The sequence below is a fragment of the Lonchura striata genome, chromosome 8 (assembly GCF_046129695.1).
Source record: "Lonchura striata isolate bLonStr1 chromosome 8, bLonStr1.mat, whole genome shotgun sequence".
In the NCBI taxonomy this organism is placed as follows: domain Eukaryota; kingdom Metazoa; phylum Chordata; class Aves; order Passeriformes; family Estrildidae; genus Lonchura; species Lonchura striata.
In genome coordinates this window covers 15,901,551-15,917,469 of record NC_134610.1, presented here as the reverse complement: position 1 = coordinate 15,917,469, position 15,919 = coordinate 15,901,551, and the positions used below count along the sequence as shown (strand labels likewise).

The window sequence follows — 15,919 nt, the reverse complement described above, 5'->3', positions numbered from 1 at the left end:
TCTCACCGTGGGCTAGGCTCCCAATCCAAGCATAATTCCTGGAGTGGCTTTGGGTAATACCCCATGATCCCTTATCTCAATCCCAAATTGCATCTTTTTGTGGTTCCAGAGGATGATGTGGATACAGCACCCACTGCAGAAACCACAAAGCACCCACCTTCACCTGCTGCATCTCAGGAGGATGAAACGACATCTTCCAGTGAGAGAAACTCGGTGAGTGCAGCTCTAGAAAGTTTCTCTGTACCAAAGGCAGGATGGGGCCCACATCTCCTTTCCCTCCTCTCATCCAAGCACTGTGCCCACCCAGGATGGGTGTCTCAGCTTGATTCCTAGCCCATTCTACCCCATGCATCCTTACTGGGGAGTGTGTGATTGCTCTCCCACAACGCAGATGACAGGAATGTCACTGCTTGCACACATCCTGCATGACTCCCCAAGGTGGAACTGACACTGCCTCCTCTTTGTTTCCAGCCAGCCTCCTCCCCAGCTCAGAAACCCCGGCTGTCTGCAGCCAAGGCCAAGCCAAAGAAGGCAAAAGGGCTCTTCAGCTGAAAGATTGCTGCCAACCCTACTGAGGTCTCTGCTTCCCCCAGCATCCAAGAGAGTTAGTGCAGAGAACCCATGCACCATCTGCCTCTTCTCTGCATCTCCTCATAGACCCTGCCCAGGTCATGGTCCCCTCTCAAGATGTCTCCAGTTGGGGAGATGGAGCTCCTTTCTTCAACAGTATTTCACAAAACAGCTTTTCTATCTCTTCCCTGGTGCAGAGTTTGCCCAGGCTTCCTCTCATGGCAGAACCACTGCTGGACCTGAGAGAAGTTGGAGGGATGTTGCCAGTGGGTGTGGGACAGCTGGGCCTCTGGCAGAGCTGTGGGGTTTGGCTGCTTTTGAGTGGGTTTTCAATAAAGGGCTGTGTATGGGTGAGATTCCCTCTCCTGCTCTGTCCCACCAGGCCTGTAGTGTCTAGGAAGAGATGTAGCCTTTGGCTGCTGAGTCCTCCTCAGGCCAGTCCTGATGTCCCAGGGGCGTGCAGTGACTCTGGACAGTGAGGTGACAGCAGCTCATTGCTGTGGCACAGCACCCAGCTCCCAGCCATTCTGTGCCTCACCCTGAGCAGCAGCATGTGTTTTGGGGTGTGCACCAGAGGATGCTCAGATCATGGGGACACAGTATGCTCAGGGGGCTGGAGCCCATGTTCTTGTCCCATACCAGGATACACAGCCTGTGTGCTGGTGCCTGCAGGGCTTTTGCAGGCTGGAAAAAGCCCTGGGTAGGCTGCAGGACACCCTACATTTGCAGGCACCTCCACCATAGTTACTGGGCAGGTGATACATGATCATGCTTTGGCCTCCAAGGAGCAGGAGACAGCCAAAACACTAACACACTGAATGCTGCCAGGCGTGGGAGCAGCTCTGGAGCAGGTTACAGATGCTCCCTGGCCACCAAACACCACATCCATCCTTTCACACTCCATCCATCCATCCATCCATCCATCCATCCATCCATCCATCCATCCATCCATCTACTCCTGCTGTCATCTTCCAGCCCCTGGATCCACATGCTTCCTTCAGGACTGGGATCCCATTCCTGTGCCCAAGCCAGGTCCGAAAACAGCAGGCAGAGAGCCAGGCAGCAGGCAGGCTGCAGCCAGTGGTGCTGCTCTCCTGGGACAGGGACCCATGCCCCCAGCTGCCCTGGTCCCTGGGGCTGGGCCAGCTGCAGTCATGCTGCCTGTTCTCCTGGGCAGAAGGGGGAAACAAAAACATCCGGAGCAGTCCATGTGTCTGTGGAAGGGGAATGAAAGAGCCTTTGCTGGGCCACAGCCAACCAGTCCCAGGGCGAGTGCAACCAGTTGCTTTTTATATTTCCTTTTTGAGGGGGCAGCATGCAGGGCAGGGTGGGTGGTGGGAAGGGAAAGCCATGGGATGGGGAGCTTGTGCTGACTGCCATAGCTTATGTATCCTGCATTCTCCCATCTGCAAACATCTTAACTTGGCAGCTCCGAGTCTGCCTGCTGGGCACTTGCCCCCAGGTTGTTCCTGCTACTAGCTGAAGGGTAGGACCAGGGCAGCAGGAGCTTAGCAGCTTAACAGTTCCCTGTATCTTCTGCCCCCAGGTTGTTCCTGGTGCAACCCCTGCTCCATCCATATGGACTCCATCTCTGGTGCAGGAGCTGCTCTGTTGCAAGCCTTGTCCCTCAGCTCCGTGCTGGCTCTGGGGTTTGTGCTGTTCCCCCATGCCTGCCAGCATGCTCAGGAGGAGTGCTTATCACCCCTGCGAGGGCATCTAGCTTGTCTATCCCTTTTGGGTCTGAGGAGACATCACAGGGCTGAAACAATGCCAGCCTGGCTGTGCCAGTGGCCGGTGGACTCTGTAGGGGAGGAGTGGGTGGTGCAAACCAGCACCTGCATCCCTGGGTCATTCCTGTGAATTACTGTGCCTCTGCTTCTCCCTGGGGTACTCAGCTCACTGTCAGAGATGCTGAAGAGATGTTGCTCATGAGCCCTGCTGCAAAGTCTCTGTGGAGTGTCCAGCAGCCCTAAAGACCTGCTTCAGGGACAGATCCTGTTCCATTCACCTCTCTCCCAAAGGCAAGGGGAGGTGGAAATGCAGGGGCAAGGACAGGAGGTAAATAAAATCAGGAGAGTGAAGACAGTAGGAAAAAGAACTTTGCCAATGTCCCCCAGGGAACCACAGGGACCCTGGCCCTCAGGACTCCAGCATGGGGCCACTGGTTCCTCCCCGGCCCAGGTTGTTGCCAGCTCTGGGGAATGCCACTACACATTGTCTCATGCTGTCCTGCTGGGGTCTCCTTCACTGTCCCCACCCCCTCCTCCCTGGAGCCAGCTGGATTTGAGCTCCCGACACACATTAAAGGCCACAAGTTCGGCCTTGGCCTCCATAAATTTGATTCCATAAATATTAGTTTTCGCAGGGTTTAATGAAGCCGTTATGCTGGGCACGGCCCAGCACCCCGACCCGTGCCCTTAATAAGGGCTCTGTGGCCTCGATTAAAGGGACCTTTCAATCGCTGTCAAGTATTTTTAGAAAAGGAAAAGAAAAAAAAAAAGAGAGAGAGAGGGAGAGAGAGAGAGAGAAGAAGACGACCAAGGCAGCGAATAGGGAGAGGAAAATCCCAAACCCGTCCAGTGCAAAAATAGAGAAATAGCACCACCTAGACTGCCTGGCTCGGCTCCGCCGCCCGCTCGCCCTGCGCAGCGCCCAGCTCCGGGCAGCCCTGGGAGCCCAGCAAGGGGTGTGCGGGATGCTGCACTGCTGCTCGGGGCAGGGACAGCGGGATGGGGTGGTGGGGAGAGCCGAAGGGCAGAGCACAGAGCAGCAGCAGTGCGTCCTGGCGTCCAGGCCAGAAGTGCCTGAGAGGGGCTGGGTGTTGAGGGAAATGCCATGTGAGCAGACATTGCGTCTCTCCCACCGTAGCAGCAAGGGTCCCTTCCCATCAGTTGCCCAAGCAGGAGTCTCCCTCCCCAGGCAAATTTTCCCCTTAACCCTGGTTATCCCAACCCTGTCTCAGCCTCCAGCTGCCTCCCTGTACACCCAGCTTGGCTACCCTGTTGTGCCTGGTGTCCCTGTCCCACTTGGCTCCATATGCCCAAAAGGCTTTGCCTGGCAGGAGAACTGGCTGATGCTGGGAAAGCTGCATGGAGAGGTGATGGACTCTGCACCCAGCAAAGGGCACTGCCACTGCTTGCTGTGGCCAGAACCAATGCATAATGCCACGGCCCCTGCATGGGAAGGGGTTGCTGTCACCAGCAAACCCAACTCCTATCTTCCAGCCTGGGCCTCCATGGGACATGAATACTGTTATGGGCAGGGCTAGGCTGCCTACTGTGAGCCTGGAGCTGCTGGGAGGGGGACAGCAGCTTCTGACATGCACACTGCATGCTGGCAGGCTGCAGAGCTGATTTGGAGGTCTGGGTTTGTGACATTGACATTCATAGGGAACTTCTCCCTGGGGAAGTGCTGCAGCCTCCAGATGCCGTGCTATCCCAGATCATCCTGCTCCACAGTCTTGTGATGTGCAAAGCAGGAAACTAGGCTCATTTTGTTGGGAGAACAAGCCACCCTGGAGGATTCTGTGAATCTTGTCCAGGGTCCATAGGTCTAGTTTTCCTGTGGTAGTGATGCACAGTGAATTGTGTCCCTTCTGCATGCCTGCGAAGCCAAGGGCAGGGGTGGAAAATGATGCTGTGGTATGTCCCCTCTGCTTTCTCTGCTAATGTCCTTAGGATGCTCCACTGGAAGGATCAGCCAAAGAAGTGTAGAAGTGAGGTGGCCTGGGGCTGCTGGCTGGACACCCTCGCCCCATCATGTGCAGAAACAGTGGGACAGCTGTATCTCACCATCCTGTCCAGTGGCTGGTCTTCACAGAGGCCCTGGGCACTGCTTTTGGGTATGCAGTATGAAAACCAGTATAAAAACCTGATGGACTATGGCTACTGAGTATGAAAACCTGATGGAGACACCACTTTGCTTGCGTCTCCTGCAAAGGAAATGGTCTAATGCTGGGGGCATTAGATTGCAGCATCCCAAGTCTGTGGGTGATGCTGGCTCCCCAGCCTGCATCCCTTGTGCCCACGTTGCTTGGTCCTGCTGAGAGCAGCAAAGCCCTGCAGCCAGAGCTGGATGTCTGGCTGGGCTATTCCAGCCTGGCCACGGGGTATCCCAGTGAGTGACCTGTGCCCCGTGCTCGCAGAAGAGCTGGCGAGGGAACATCTCTGGGAGAGTTTGCGTGTGTGTGGGCATCCCAAGGCACTGCCTCACCTGGGAAGATCCTAGGGAACCAGAGGGTGTTCAAGTAGACCCGTGCCGGACCCCTCCCAGGCACACAGCTGGGGGAGAACCGGGGGGGGCCCTTCAAACCCTCGCTCCTGAAATCAGGGTGTTATATTTACTTTCCCCTTTTGGCAGCTAGAAGGGGAAGCCCATCCCAGCCCCTCATTGTTGTCTCAGCGAGTTAATCAGATGCCATAATCCTGTTGTGGAAATATCGGGCCTCCCTGGAAACAATGGGGAGCGAGAATATTGTGGTTAAATTTCAACCAGCTGCCTCCCTGCTCTGTTTGATCCCCGCCCGCAGGCCCGGGCCCCTGGCGAGCAGGCGGCGCGGCGGGGGCCGGAGCCCCGGGGGTGCCACCCCGCGCCCACCCCGCCGCGAGGGAGCCCCCGCAGGACGCCCCGGGAAGGGGGGCGAAGGGTGTGCGGCGGACCGGGCGCACCTTGGGGCGGCGGCGGGGCTGCCCCGGGGGGCAGGTGGCGGCGGGCACCCCCGCTGGGGTGGGCTGCGGGGCTCGGCAGGGGGGAGGAGGCTGCGGGCGGCCCGGGGCAGGTTCCACGGGGAGGAGGCGAGAGAGGGAGGGCGCTGGGAGGCTGGGACACGGGCAGGGTGCGGTCCTGGCGGTTCCCGGTCCCGGATCTCTTCAATTTCCCCTCTCACTCCTGCCCAGGGAGCCGAGGCAGCGGCGGCTCCGGCTCCGGCTCCAGCCTCGCCGCGCTGACCGCCGAGGCGCAAACCGCGGAAGGCTCCGGCAGCGCCGAGCCCCGCGCCCCGCGCCCCGCAAGCGGCCGCTCGCCTGCCAAAACAAACGGCCCTTCGCTATTTATTGCCGCCGCCGGGCCACAGCAGCTCAGAGCGGGCGGACGCCAGCTCGCCGCACCGGGCAGCCGGAGCGCACCCGCGCCGGGCAGCCGCCGCGCCCCGCCGCCGCCGCCGGCACCGGCACCTGCCCGCCGGCTGCGCGCCGCATGGGGAGCCCCGGCCCGGGCGGCGGGAGCGGCGGCCGAGCCTAGTGGGGACCCCGGAGCCACCGGTGCCCCGGGCCGCCCCGGGGCCGCCGGGCGCGCCATGAAGCCGGCGCGGCTGCTGCTGCTGCTGAGCGGGTGCGCGCTGCTGCTGGCGCCGGCCGTGCGCGGCTGCGGGCCGGGCAGGGTGGTGGGCAGCCGCCGCCGCCCGCCCCGCAAGCTCATCCCGCTCGCCTACAAGCAGTTCAGCCCCAACGTCCCCGAGAAGACGCTGGGGGCTAGCGGCCGCTACGAGGGCAAGATCGCGCGTAACTCGGAGCGCTTCAAGGAGCTGACGCCCAACTACAACCCCGACATCATCTTCAAGGACGAGGAGAACACTGGCGCCGACCGGCTCATGACCCAGGTACGGCACCGCTGCCGCCCGGTTCTACCCCCGCGCCGGGCATCTGCGGGCACGGGGGCTGTCTCAGAACGCTCTGCTATCCTCTCTCTGGGGACCGTGTGGGCCCCGCGCTGCGGCTTCCCCGTCCTGCCCCGGGCATCCCGGTGCCGGGTCCGGGCTGCCGGCGTGCAGCGAGTGCATCTCCCTTCGTCGGGCGCTCTGTCCCTTCGGCTGCGCTGTGCGCGACAGACAGCACGCTGCGCCTTGGGACGGCAGCACCTTGTCCCCCGAGATGGCAGCACCCTGCCCTGCTGCTCCTCGGAGCCTGTGGCAGCCGTGTCTTAATGCACCCCAAGGAATGCCCTTGTGAATCCCGAGCTGGCAGCACTCTACGTTGCTGCCCCTCAACTCTAGTCCCGCTGGTCCCCAGGCTGGCATAACCCTACGCTCCAAGCTGGCAGCAGCCGGCCCTGGTGTCCCTGAGCTGTGCCACACTGCCCCCGATCCAGCAGCATCCTCCCACATCCCCTCGATCCGGCAGGGCTGTGCTGCGCTCTTCCCTGGTCAAGCAGCACCCTGGCCCTTGCAGCCATCCTGCCCTTGCCCCTCTCCTCTGCCCACCCACTGGCAGAGCAAGCAGCCTGCCTGTTGGATCCGAGGGACAGACCAGAGCCTGGTGTGCTGCTATGTCCAAGACTGTTCTTGTTGACCTTGGCCCCACTCTGACACTGAAACCCTCAGTGCCCCTTCTTCCTGCATGTCTCGTGTGGGATGGTGCAGGGTGCTCAGTGGGAACTGCTTGCTGTGCTCAGGGCAGGGAACAACCTGTTACTGCAAATGCCTTGTTGCAGTCAGCTCACAAGTAGCCCGAGCCAGCAGGAAGGATGGAGGGGTGGACGACACAGACGACAGCAGAGGAGGGGGGGTGATGCTGGACGAAGGTTACTCTGTGTTTTAATATTGCCAGGAGAATGCCTGAGGGTTTCAGGAATGCAGATAAGGAGCCGCACGGCCTTGCTAAGAAACCTGGCTACCAGCCTCAGCAGGGTTGCAGCCTGAACGAGCTCCTGGGGGAAGCAGAGGGGAGCTGGGCTGCCCTTCTGCCCACTGCACCCCCTGGTCAGGGGCTGGCAGGTGGGTGAACATGAGTGGCTATGATGGTGGGCACTGAGCAAGGCCCTGGCCATAGTGCCTGACCAAGGTATTCATAAAACTGGGAGGAGAAGCTTCTTGGGTGCCGGCTTGACAGCTCTGCAACCCCGTGTGCCCTGAGAGCAAGTCCCTTAGGGCAGGGACCATAGTCCAGGTTAGTTTTCAGGCTGGGGACTGTAGCAGAGGGACCGGGATCCCCTACAAGGTAGCAGGCTTGAGGAGTTGCACAAGTTGTGGTTGCTGGTGACTGGAGCCCTGGGGCTTGCCTGTAACCTGCCTCCCCTAGGGAAGAGCTTCAGAGATATTTGAGGAAGCAGTGAGTTCCTCCAGTCCATACATCGGGGAAGTGGATAACATAATTGGAGGCAGGAGAATGCTTCTTGCTGTGTTTTCTCCTGAGAGTGCTCCCTCCACCTTCTGTAACCCAGCCAGTGCCCCTCAGCACACCTGGGAGAGGGAGATCTCTGTGTCCCTTGTGCCAGCCTAACATTTCATGCTGTACCACTGCCTTGTTTTTGGCTGAGTACCTAGAAACATCCTGGTCTTCTTGGGTTGCACAAATGAGGGTTCTTACTCCAGCAGGGTCCCTGGCCACCACACATCCATGCACAGATGGGTACCACTGTGCCTTGGGCAGCTCTGCAAGAAATTGTTCCTCTTGCTATGGAGGGGACATGATTTCTTGCTGCCATCCCACAGCCCTCTGGCATTGTCTTGTGGCCCCTGGCTGGGGGAGATTCCCCCCAGATATGGGAGCTCTAGCTCTGGCACCATGTCCTGTGTTGCTATGGGTTGGGAAAGGCCATTGACCCAACTCCTTGTCCCTTCCCCCAGAGCACTGGCTTTTACTGCTGTTGACTCACTTCAAACCTGTTTTCTTTCCCCAAGTCCAAGGGTCTGGGTGTCCCAGGCAGCCGGAAGATGTCGCCTGCTTAGAGGAGTGGGTAGTGCTGCTCTCTGCCCGCCTTTCCTTTATCGTTTCATCTTCCTCAAGAATTCCAGTGTGTTTGCTCTCACTGGTCCCACTCGGAGGTGCTGAGATAAGGCTGGAGGCAGAACCCGCCTCACCTTTCCCCAGCAGCCTGGCCCAGGAATGCCATGGGTCCCCTGCCCCCATGGAATCCCAAACCCAGCCTCTCCCTACCCCAACCATCATCCCCTGCAGCCACTTGCTTGTCCAGCTGGCACAGAGACCATCCTTACAGTGGTGAGGAATCTCTCATGAAGACCTTGGGATAGGACTTTTGGCTTCCTTTGGGGGAAACATCCCTTCAGGAGGAGATGCTAGTAAGGCCCCTCTTCTCCTGGCCAGGCTCTGGACATGGGAGTAGCTGTGGCCAAGCACACTCCATTCATGAGACCTCTTCTGAGACTGTGATCACACCTGAGTGTCTTTCATACTTCCCCTGAGATGACCCTGGGGTCGCTGCTGACTGTGCCCTATCTTGGGGCTCTGTCCTGCTGCCTTCCCTAAAGTGATTTGGAGTGCCCCACAGGACATAGTTCTGTCTCTGGTATGGACGCAAAAAGGGAGATGCAAAGGTTGGGCAGAAGGTGGGTAGAACTTCTTTGCTTAGCCTAGCCTGACATCCCCATCATCTTCACCATGAGGTGCATGGGACAGCAGAGCCACCAGCTTTTTTTGGTCATATGGGGCCCCATTCTGCATGTGAGCTGGGGGTACTTGGTCATCAGAACCACTGCAGGGACAAGCTATGCCCTCCCTGCAGTCACCATCAAACACAGACCCCGTGGACAGCCCATGTTTATGAATTTTCTGGTCCTTGCCTACCTGTTCATACAGGCAGCAGAGCCCCCGGGCAGGCACTGCCCATCCCTACCTACTTCCTACAGCTCGTGTGTGCTCCCTGAACATTGCTGCCTGCTCCTTATCCATCACTGTCCACCGCTGTCCATCCCTGTCTTTCGTTGTCTTCTCTCTGCCTCCTGTGCCTGCTCCCTGCACATCCCCACCTGCTCAGCCTTGCCTATCACTGCTTGCTCCCTATTTATTTTTGTTCACCCCTGCCTGTTTCCTCCTCATAGTTGCTTCTTCCTTGCCGATCCATGGTCGTTCCTCGTCCGCTGCTGCCCTGCTCACCGGTTCCCCACTCGTCAGTGCCTGCCTGTGCCCGCCCGGTTCTCGTCCATCGGTACCTGCTCCCCGCCGGTCCCCGCCGTCCCCTCCGCGCTCTGACACCTGCTGGCCACCGGCGGCAGAGCCGGGGACACGGTGCTCCAGGGCTCTGCCTGGCGCGGTCCCTGCCTGGGGAAAGGGCTCGCACAGTCCCGTTGTTACTGTGCGCGCAGGGTGCCCCTGGAGGGCAGAAAGGCTGGCAGTGAGGCCGGAGGGGTGTCCAGAGCGCGGTGCTGCCATGGCAGGGGCAAGGCAATGCCTGGGGTGATGGCTGGGGGGCTTCGGGGGTTCCCTCCTCACTTCCAGTGCTGAACTCCCTCACTGCAGGGTCCCGGTGGGGCTGGGGACCTTAAGAACAGCTCGTCACATGTGCCAAGTGGCACCACGGTGGTGCTGGACGGGGACAAAAGTCACTCTCCTCCCTATTCCTCCTCCCCTCACCTAGCAAACTGTTTGTCCAGCACCTTCCTGGCTTATCTCCCCACACCCAGAGAGCTGTGGGATGACGGCAGACCTCATGTGGGGCAAAGGCCTGCCTAGCACTGCCCTTCCCAGGGCCTGGACCCTGCCAAGTGAGAGCAGGTTTCCTCAAGAGCAGCAGCGCCCAACTTCCTAGGATGGGAGCAGGTGCTTGGGGATAGGGTGAGGACCTACATTTTTGTCCCCTGTGGAAGCAGTGTTGGGACATTTCTGAGCCTGGGGATGTAGCCAGCATCAGGTTTTAAAGCCCTGGCTCATGCTTGGTGTAACTGTCTCAAGACCCATGACATGCTACAGTGGGGAGCTCCAGTACTGGAGCATCATGCAGAAACATCTCCAGCAGAGGCTGCTTTTTTAAGCTGCTGTCCAGTAATTTCATTTAATGCTTCCCAGGACTGGCTTTATGACCATGAATGCTCTGTCCCCTGCCTTGATTTTATGGGACTCCTTGTTTCTTGGGGAATGGCAGTGAGAGGAGCACTGGGGTCTTTTACTTCTGTGGAGGCAGAGCTCTCCCACCCAGCAAGCACTGGGTGGTGACAATGGGACTCCTTGGAGCTGGCTGCCTCAGAACCAGTGGTACCTGTAGGTGTGAACCTCAACCTTTGGAGCCAGTTTAAAAACACCCGATTCTCAGCTTGGCTTTTTCAAATTGCCTTAAGTTTTATACAGTTTCACTTGGTGTGATTCTTAGGGTGTGCTGTGCAGGGCCGGGAGTTTGATCCTATGGGTCCCTTTCAACTCAATTCTATGATTCTTCAGGACCTCACAGAATTGCCTTTCTGGGCTGCATAGCCCTAGTCCATTCACCTGGTTTTCTGTAGAACATGCCATATTCCTTTTCCTATACCTTTTCTATCTCTCCCCCATCCCTTTAGCAGCAGGGCAAGGGACTAGAAGCTGGGGCTTTACTTCTGCAAGTCAAGCACACAGAGTTTTGATCTTTCCCTGACCTTCAGCTGTGGCTGGGGGACGTGGGGAAGGGCAGGATAAGGCTGGGAGGACTGTCAAACAGGCATTTGGAGCTGGCATCCCTCTGCTTGCTGGGGAGGACTGCCACAGGCACCTACTTACATGTGTGATTTCTGTGACCATGAGGTCTGGGGCTTTTAAGATCTGCTGCTGTTCCTCAGCCCAGGATTTTCAGCCCTTGTGGTTCGGAGAGGTGAAGGGGGATTCACTCTACATTCTTTCTGTTCCAGCTTTTGGAACAGAGCTCTTGGGCAGGTTTGGCACTTCCCATAGGAGCAGAGACTGGCTGATGCTATGGAGCTGCCCAGTGCTATGTCCCTGTTACACAGGACTTGAGGAGCCATACTTGGGGAGCTGTGTTAAGGACAGGGCGGGTTGTTTCATTTGTGCCTGGAGACAGCCCTAGGGTCCCTGGGACCTCCTCCCAGCCAGGAAGCAGCAGGGTTGAAGCTCCTGTATCCTCCTGCGGTCAGATGGAAACTGCTGGGGTACAGTTAGCACAGGGCAGGTGAGCAGAGAGGGTGTTTCAGCCCAGCCCAGACTGCATTGCCCAACAGGCTCTCAAATGAGCCTGGGACGGGGGGAGAGAGGGAGGAGAAGGGTGCCCTGTTGGGTGCACTCTCCTCTGCCCAATGGTGGGGTGTCAGGCTCTGCAGGGAGTTTGGAGAGCCTGGGGTAGACAAGGCACCTCATGTTCTCAGATCTTCCTCTGCTGGACCAGCCCCCAAGGGCCTGAGGGCCCAGGGAGGCTTAATGGAAGCATGGTGGGATGAAGCCTGCCAACCAGGCAGCTAATTCCTCCCTCCAAAATGCTTTTACTGACTCTGTCCCTCTTCCCTACAGCGCTGCAAGGACCGCCTGAACTCGCTGGCCATCTCTGTCATGAATCAGTGGCCAGGGGTGAAGCTGAGAGTGACGGAGGGCTGGGATGAGGATGGGCACCACTCGGAGGAGTCGCTACATTATGAGGGCCGAGCTGTGGACATCACAACCTCAGACAGGGACCGCAACAAGTACGGCATGCTGGCTCGCCTGGCCGTGGAGGCTGGCTTCGACTGGGTCTACTACGAGTCCAAGGCACACATCCACTGCTCTGTCAAGTCAGGTAAGTCTGAGCTGGGGGGCAGTGAGCGGAGCTGGGGGCCTGACCCCCTCTTGCAGCATAGCGGGGGAACCAGGGGAGCCTGGCTGGCTGGGTAGGGTGCTCCTGCAGGGGGTGCCAGCTTTTGCATCCTGATTTCTCTATCTAGGGCAGACAGTCAGGTGGGGAGTGAGTCACACACCTGTGGCCAGCCAGTACGATGGGGCAAATTCCCCATCTGGCTCCCATAGACCTACATTTTGACCCACCCTGTCTACCCTCTTCTTTTTCTCAGCCCACATCCCTTTCTCCCCCAGCCTGACCCCTCAGTATGTCCATCATCCCTGTCTCCCCTGCCTCTGACCTTGCAGTCCCTTACTGCCCATACGCAGCCTCATCCAGCCCTGCCCCGCTGCACTGCTGGCTGCTTTTGAGCTTCTGCTGTCACCGCAGCATCTGTCCATCCCTGCCTAGCCAGGGAGGGATAGGGTCAGAACATCCAGACAGGGACAGGCCAGAGTACCCTGCGATCAGCTCTCGGCTGTGCAGCACCATCTGCAGAGGGGAGCAGAGCTGGGTGGTGCTTTGAGGGGTGCTGCCGTCGCTGGCGGTGTTCGCTTCCTCCTGTGCGGTGCAGCGGGGGCGGCAGGGTGGAGGACGGGGCGAGAGCTGCTCTCCGGCCCTGCCCGCGGCCCGGAGGGGATTGCGTGGGCTGCAAGCCCCGCGCAGCCCGGCAGAAGCGGCCGAGCCGGGCCGCGGCTCCCGCCGGAGCGGCCGCGCAGGCTGCAGAGGGCAGCAGCGCCCCGCGCACGGCGCCGGCCGCGCCCGCGTCGCCGCAGCCCGGGGGGCTCCGCCTGTGCGAGGGCTCGCGTGGGCACGGAGACAGCCTCGGCGGCTGCTGGCACACGCCCCCCGGGCAGCAGGGCCGTGCCTGCACACGGAGCCCTCGCACACGCGGGCACAGACGGAGCCCTGGCACACGCAGCCCGCACGCCCGTGTGCCGCACGCCGTGCGCGGCGGTGCCGGGGCCGCCGCGCCTGTGCTGCCCCGCGCCTCTCGTCCCCGGGCTCGGTTCCCACCGCACTGTGCCTGTCCTACTGCCTAGCCCGCAGCCAGCGGCCCGACACCCCCAGACGCCAGGCTGGCCCCCCGCGCTGACCCGCTCCCCGTGCTGATGCCAGGACGGGCACACCGCCGGCCGGCGATGGAAGTGGGGCGACCGCGCCGCAGAGAGGGAGTGATGCGCCCCCGAAGAGGAGGGACAAAACGTGGCCGGAGGACCGGGACTCCCGTGCCCCGGGGAACCCTGTGGGGCTGGCAGCAGGAGTGGGGCCAGGCTCCGAAGCAAGGACCATGACCCCACAGATATGAGGCTGGCCAGAGGAGTGGGGCTGTGCCCCTGGAGAAAGACAGAGGCTTTTGAATCCTGGGATGCTCCCCTTGGACCAACTGAAGAGGGATGCCGTAGCCCAAGCAGCAGACTGGGGCCCTGAGGCCCTGGAGGGCTTCTAGAGGCTGGTCATATTCCCCTCACTCTGCAGCAGCTCCTCAGGGCTCTGGGTACCCCATATTTATCTCCAAGGCCATGGGCAACCCAAGAGTGTGTGGTGGAGGCTGTGGGGTACACATCCTGATCCCCTCAGAACTGTGTACAGAGGGCAGCAGGGCTGCTCCTGCCTCTTAGTAAATGGCTTTTATTTTTGTATGGATGGCCACCTGGCCTGTTGTATGTATTGTGTCTCCTCGGGTCCTTCCCTGCACCCACCTACCCCTCCACACCCAGCACCTATGCCATCCACTTCTGCCAGGCACCCCTCTCACCCTCCTGCTCTGCTGCCTGCCAGGAGATGCAGGGGGCAGGATGTGGGACCTGGCCTCTGGGGCAAGGACAGGGCAGACACTGCACATCTTCTGAGCAATAAAAGGATTCTGTCCCAGAGATGGATGCCTCTCTTCATGGGCTTGGGGACTGGGATTTGGCTCTGCCCAAACCTGGGGAGTGACGGGGGCAGTGCCATCTGGGTGACACATTCAGTGATTAGATGAGACAGCTGGGAGAGGGCTCTGAGAGGTGGCGTAGAGCTCAAGGATGGAACTGTGCAGAGCTAGGAGCAGAACCCTGTAGTGAGATGCCACTGGCAGGGGGTGGGAGGGTATCATATAGACACTGACTTGGGAGGTGCTGGGACTTGGGGGAACACTGCTGCTGGTGTAGCTAACCACCATTCCTTGGGAAGCCAGGGTTCTCTTCCCAAGTGCCAGAATGGGCCCCTGATGACATTTATCTGGGGAGGGCTAGGAGCTTTGTGCCACCATCCCAGGATACAATCCCAGAGAGTTTGGGTCCTTTACCCTGTGGGAATCACTATGGAAGCCCTACCCAGGAGGCTGGTAGCTTTTGCACTATGATGGCTACAGATTGTGACAACTCCCTAGACCCCAGAGAAGCAGGAGCTGGCTGGCATCAGTGGTGCAGGGATGAGCAGGTGGCAGAAGGGAGCAGGACTGCTGTATGGGGTGGAGGGGCGCTGCAGTGCTGGGAAAGGGTGCTGCATCCTGCGCTGCTCCTCGCAGCATCCTCCCAAGCAGTACCCAGCACCAGCACTGCAGGAACAGGGATGCTGTGGGGGTATGAAGGGTGAGGCACCGTCTCAGGGCTCTGCCTCTGCTTTTTCAAGCTTCAGGTGCCCTCTGGTAGTGTTTTGCACATTTCAGTGTGTGGTAGTGTCCCACTCCCCCTGCCTATTTTGGGGCTTGGGACCTGGCTCTGTACAGCAGGCTCAATGCCCTGGGTCCATGCTGGAGTCCCCAGGTGCCACCTCAAGTGACATGGTGGCTGGGAGATGAGGTGCCTAGGGGACATTGGTGGCTGGGGTTATTAGGGGACAAGCTCACACTGCTGATGCCAGGGCAGGGTTATGCCTGGGTGGGCAAAGCCGGGCAGACTGGGAAGGTGTCTTTGCACGGTGGAAACGTGGTGCTGAGGGTCTGGCTAATGGGTAACCCTCCTGTCCTCTCTCTCCCTGCGCAGAGCACTCAGCCGCTGCGAAGACGGGGGGCTGCTTTCCCGGGCGGGCACTGGCAACGCTGGAGAACGGTGCCCAGACGCCACTGTGGGCACTGCGCCCAGGCCAGCGAGTGCTGGCAATGGACGGGGCAGGCAGGCCCACCTACAGTGACTTCTTGGCTTTCCTGGACAAGGAGCCCCGTGCCCTCACCACCTTCCACGTCATCGAGACACAGGAGCCGGCCCGGCGCCTGGTCCTGACGCCCACCCACCTGCTCTTTGTGGCAGAGAACGCGTCGGCGCCCGCCGCCCACTTCCGTCCCATCTTTGCCAGCCTCGTGCGCCCGGGACACTTCGTGCTGGTGGTGGCTGGGGGGGGCAGCCTGCAGCCTGCCGAAGTGGTGCGGGTGTGGGACCGGAGAGATGTGGGAGCCTACGCCCCGCTGACACGCCACGGGACGCTGGTGGTGGACGGCGTGGTGGCCTCGTGCTTTGCTCTGGTGCAGGAGCAACAGCTGGCACAGCTGGCCTTCTGGCCGCTCCGGCTCTACCACAGCCTGGTGGGGTGGCCAGGGGTGCAGGAAGATGGTGTGCACTGGTACTCAGGGCTGCTCTACCGCCTGGGCAGGCTGCTCCTGCCCCCTGACAGCTTCCACCCACTGGGAATATCCCAGGCGGAGAGCTGAGGGTGCCCCACAACCCCAACCAGCACAGCTGGTGGAGGTGGTGGCTGCAGGGTGACCCACTGGGGGCCAGCATCCCCTCCCAAAGCTGGGTGCCCATGGGAAGCTGCCTCCAGCCCTGCCTGCTTGGGGTACAGCCACCTCCTGGGTGGGGGGCACCGACGCTCCACGGTGTGCCTCCTCCATGTTCATCACCCCCTCCTCTCCTGCTGTTCCTGGGGACAGGAGGGAGGCATGAAGGGTTTTCCCCCGGGACAGGGG

The 15,919-nt window shown here is 60.1% G+C and overlaps 2 protein-coding genes across 2 annotated transcripts in view; both read left to right on the top strand.

Moving 5' to 3' along the window:
- The window catches only part of NHEJ1 (non-homologous end joining factor 1), a 42,341-nt gene extending 41,417 nt beyond the window's left edge, over positions 1-924 (top strand). The window contains exons 7-8 of the mRNA XM_021526246.3: positions 110-213; positions 472-924. Of these exons, the coding sequence (XP_021381921.3) occupies positions 110-213; positions 472-552 (185 nt within the window). The 3' untranslated portion in view covers positions 553-924. The remainder of the gene's footprint in view (positions 1-109; positions 214-471) is intronic.
- Positions 925-5,863: 4,939 nt separating this feature from the next.
- Positions 5,864-15,661, top strand: IHH (Indian hedgehog signaling molecule). Its single transcript, XM_021526245.3, has 3 exons — positions 5,864-6,166; positions 11,730-11,991; positions 15,000-15,661. The coding sequence occupies exons 1-3, from the start codon at positions 5,864-5,866 to the stop codon at positions 15,659-15,661; spliced, it is 1,227 nt and encodes a 408-aa protein (XP_021381920.1).
- Positions 15,662-15,919: the final 258 nt, after the last annotated feature.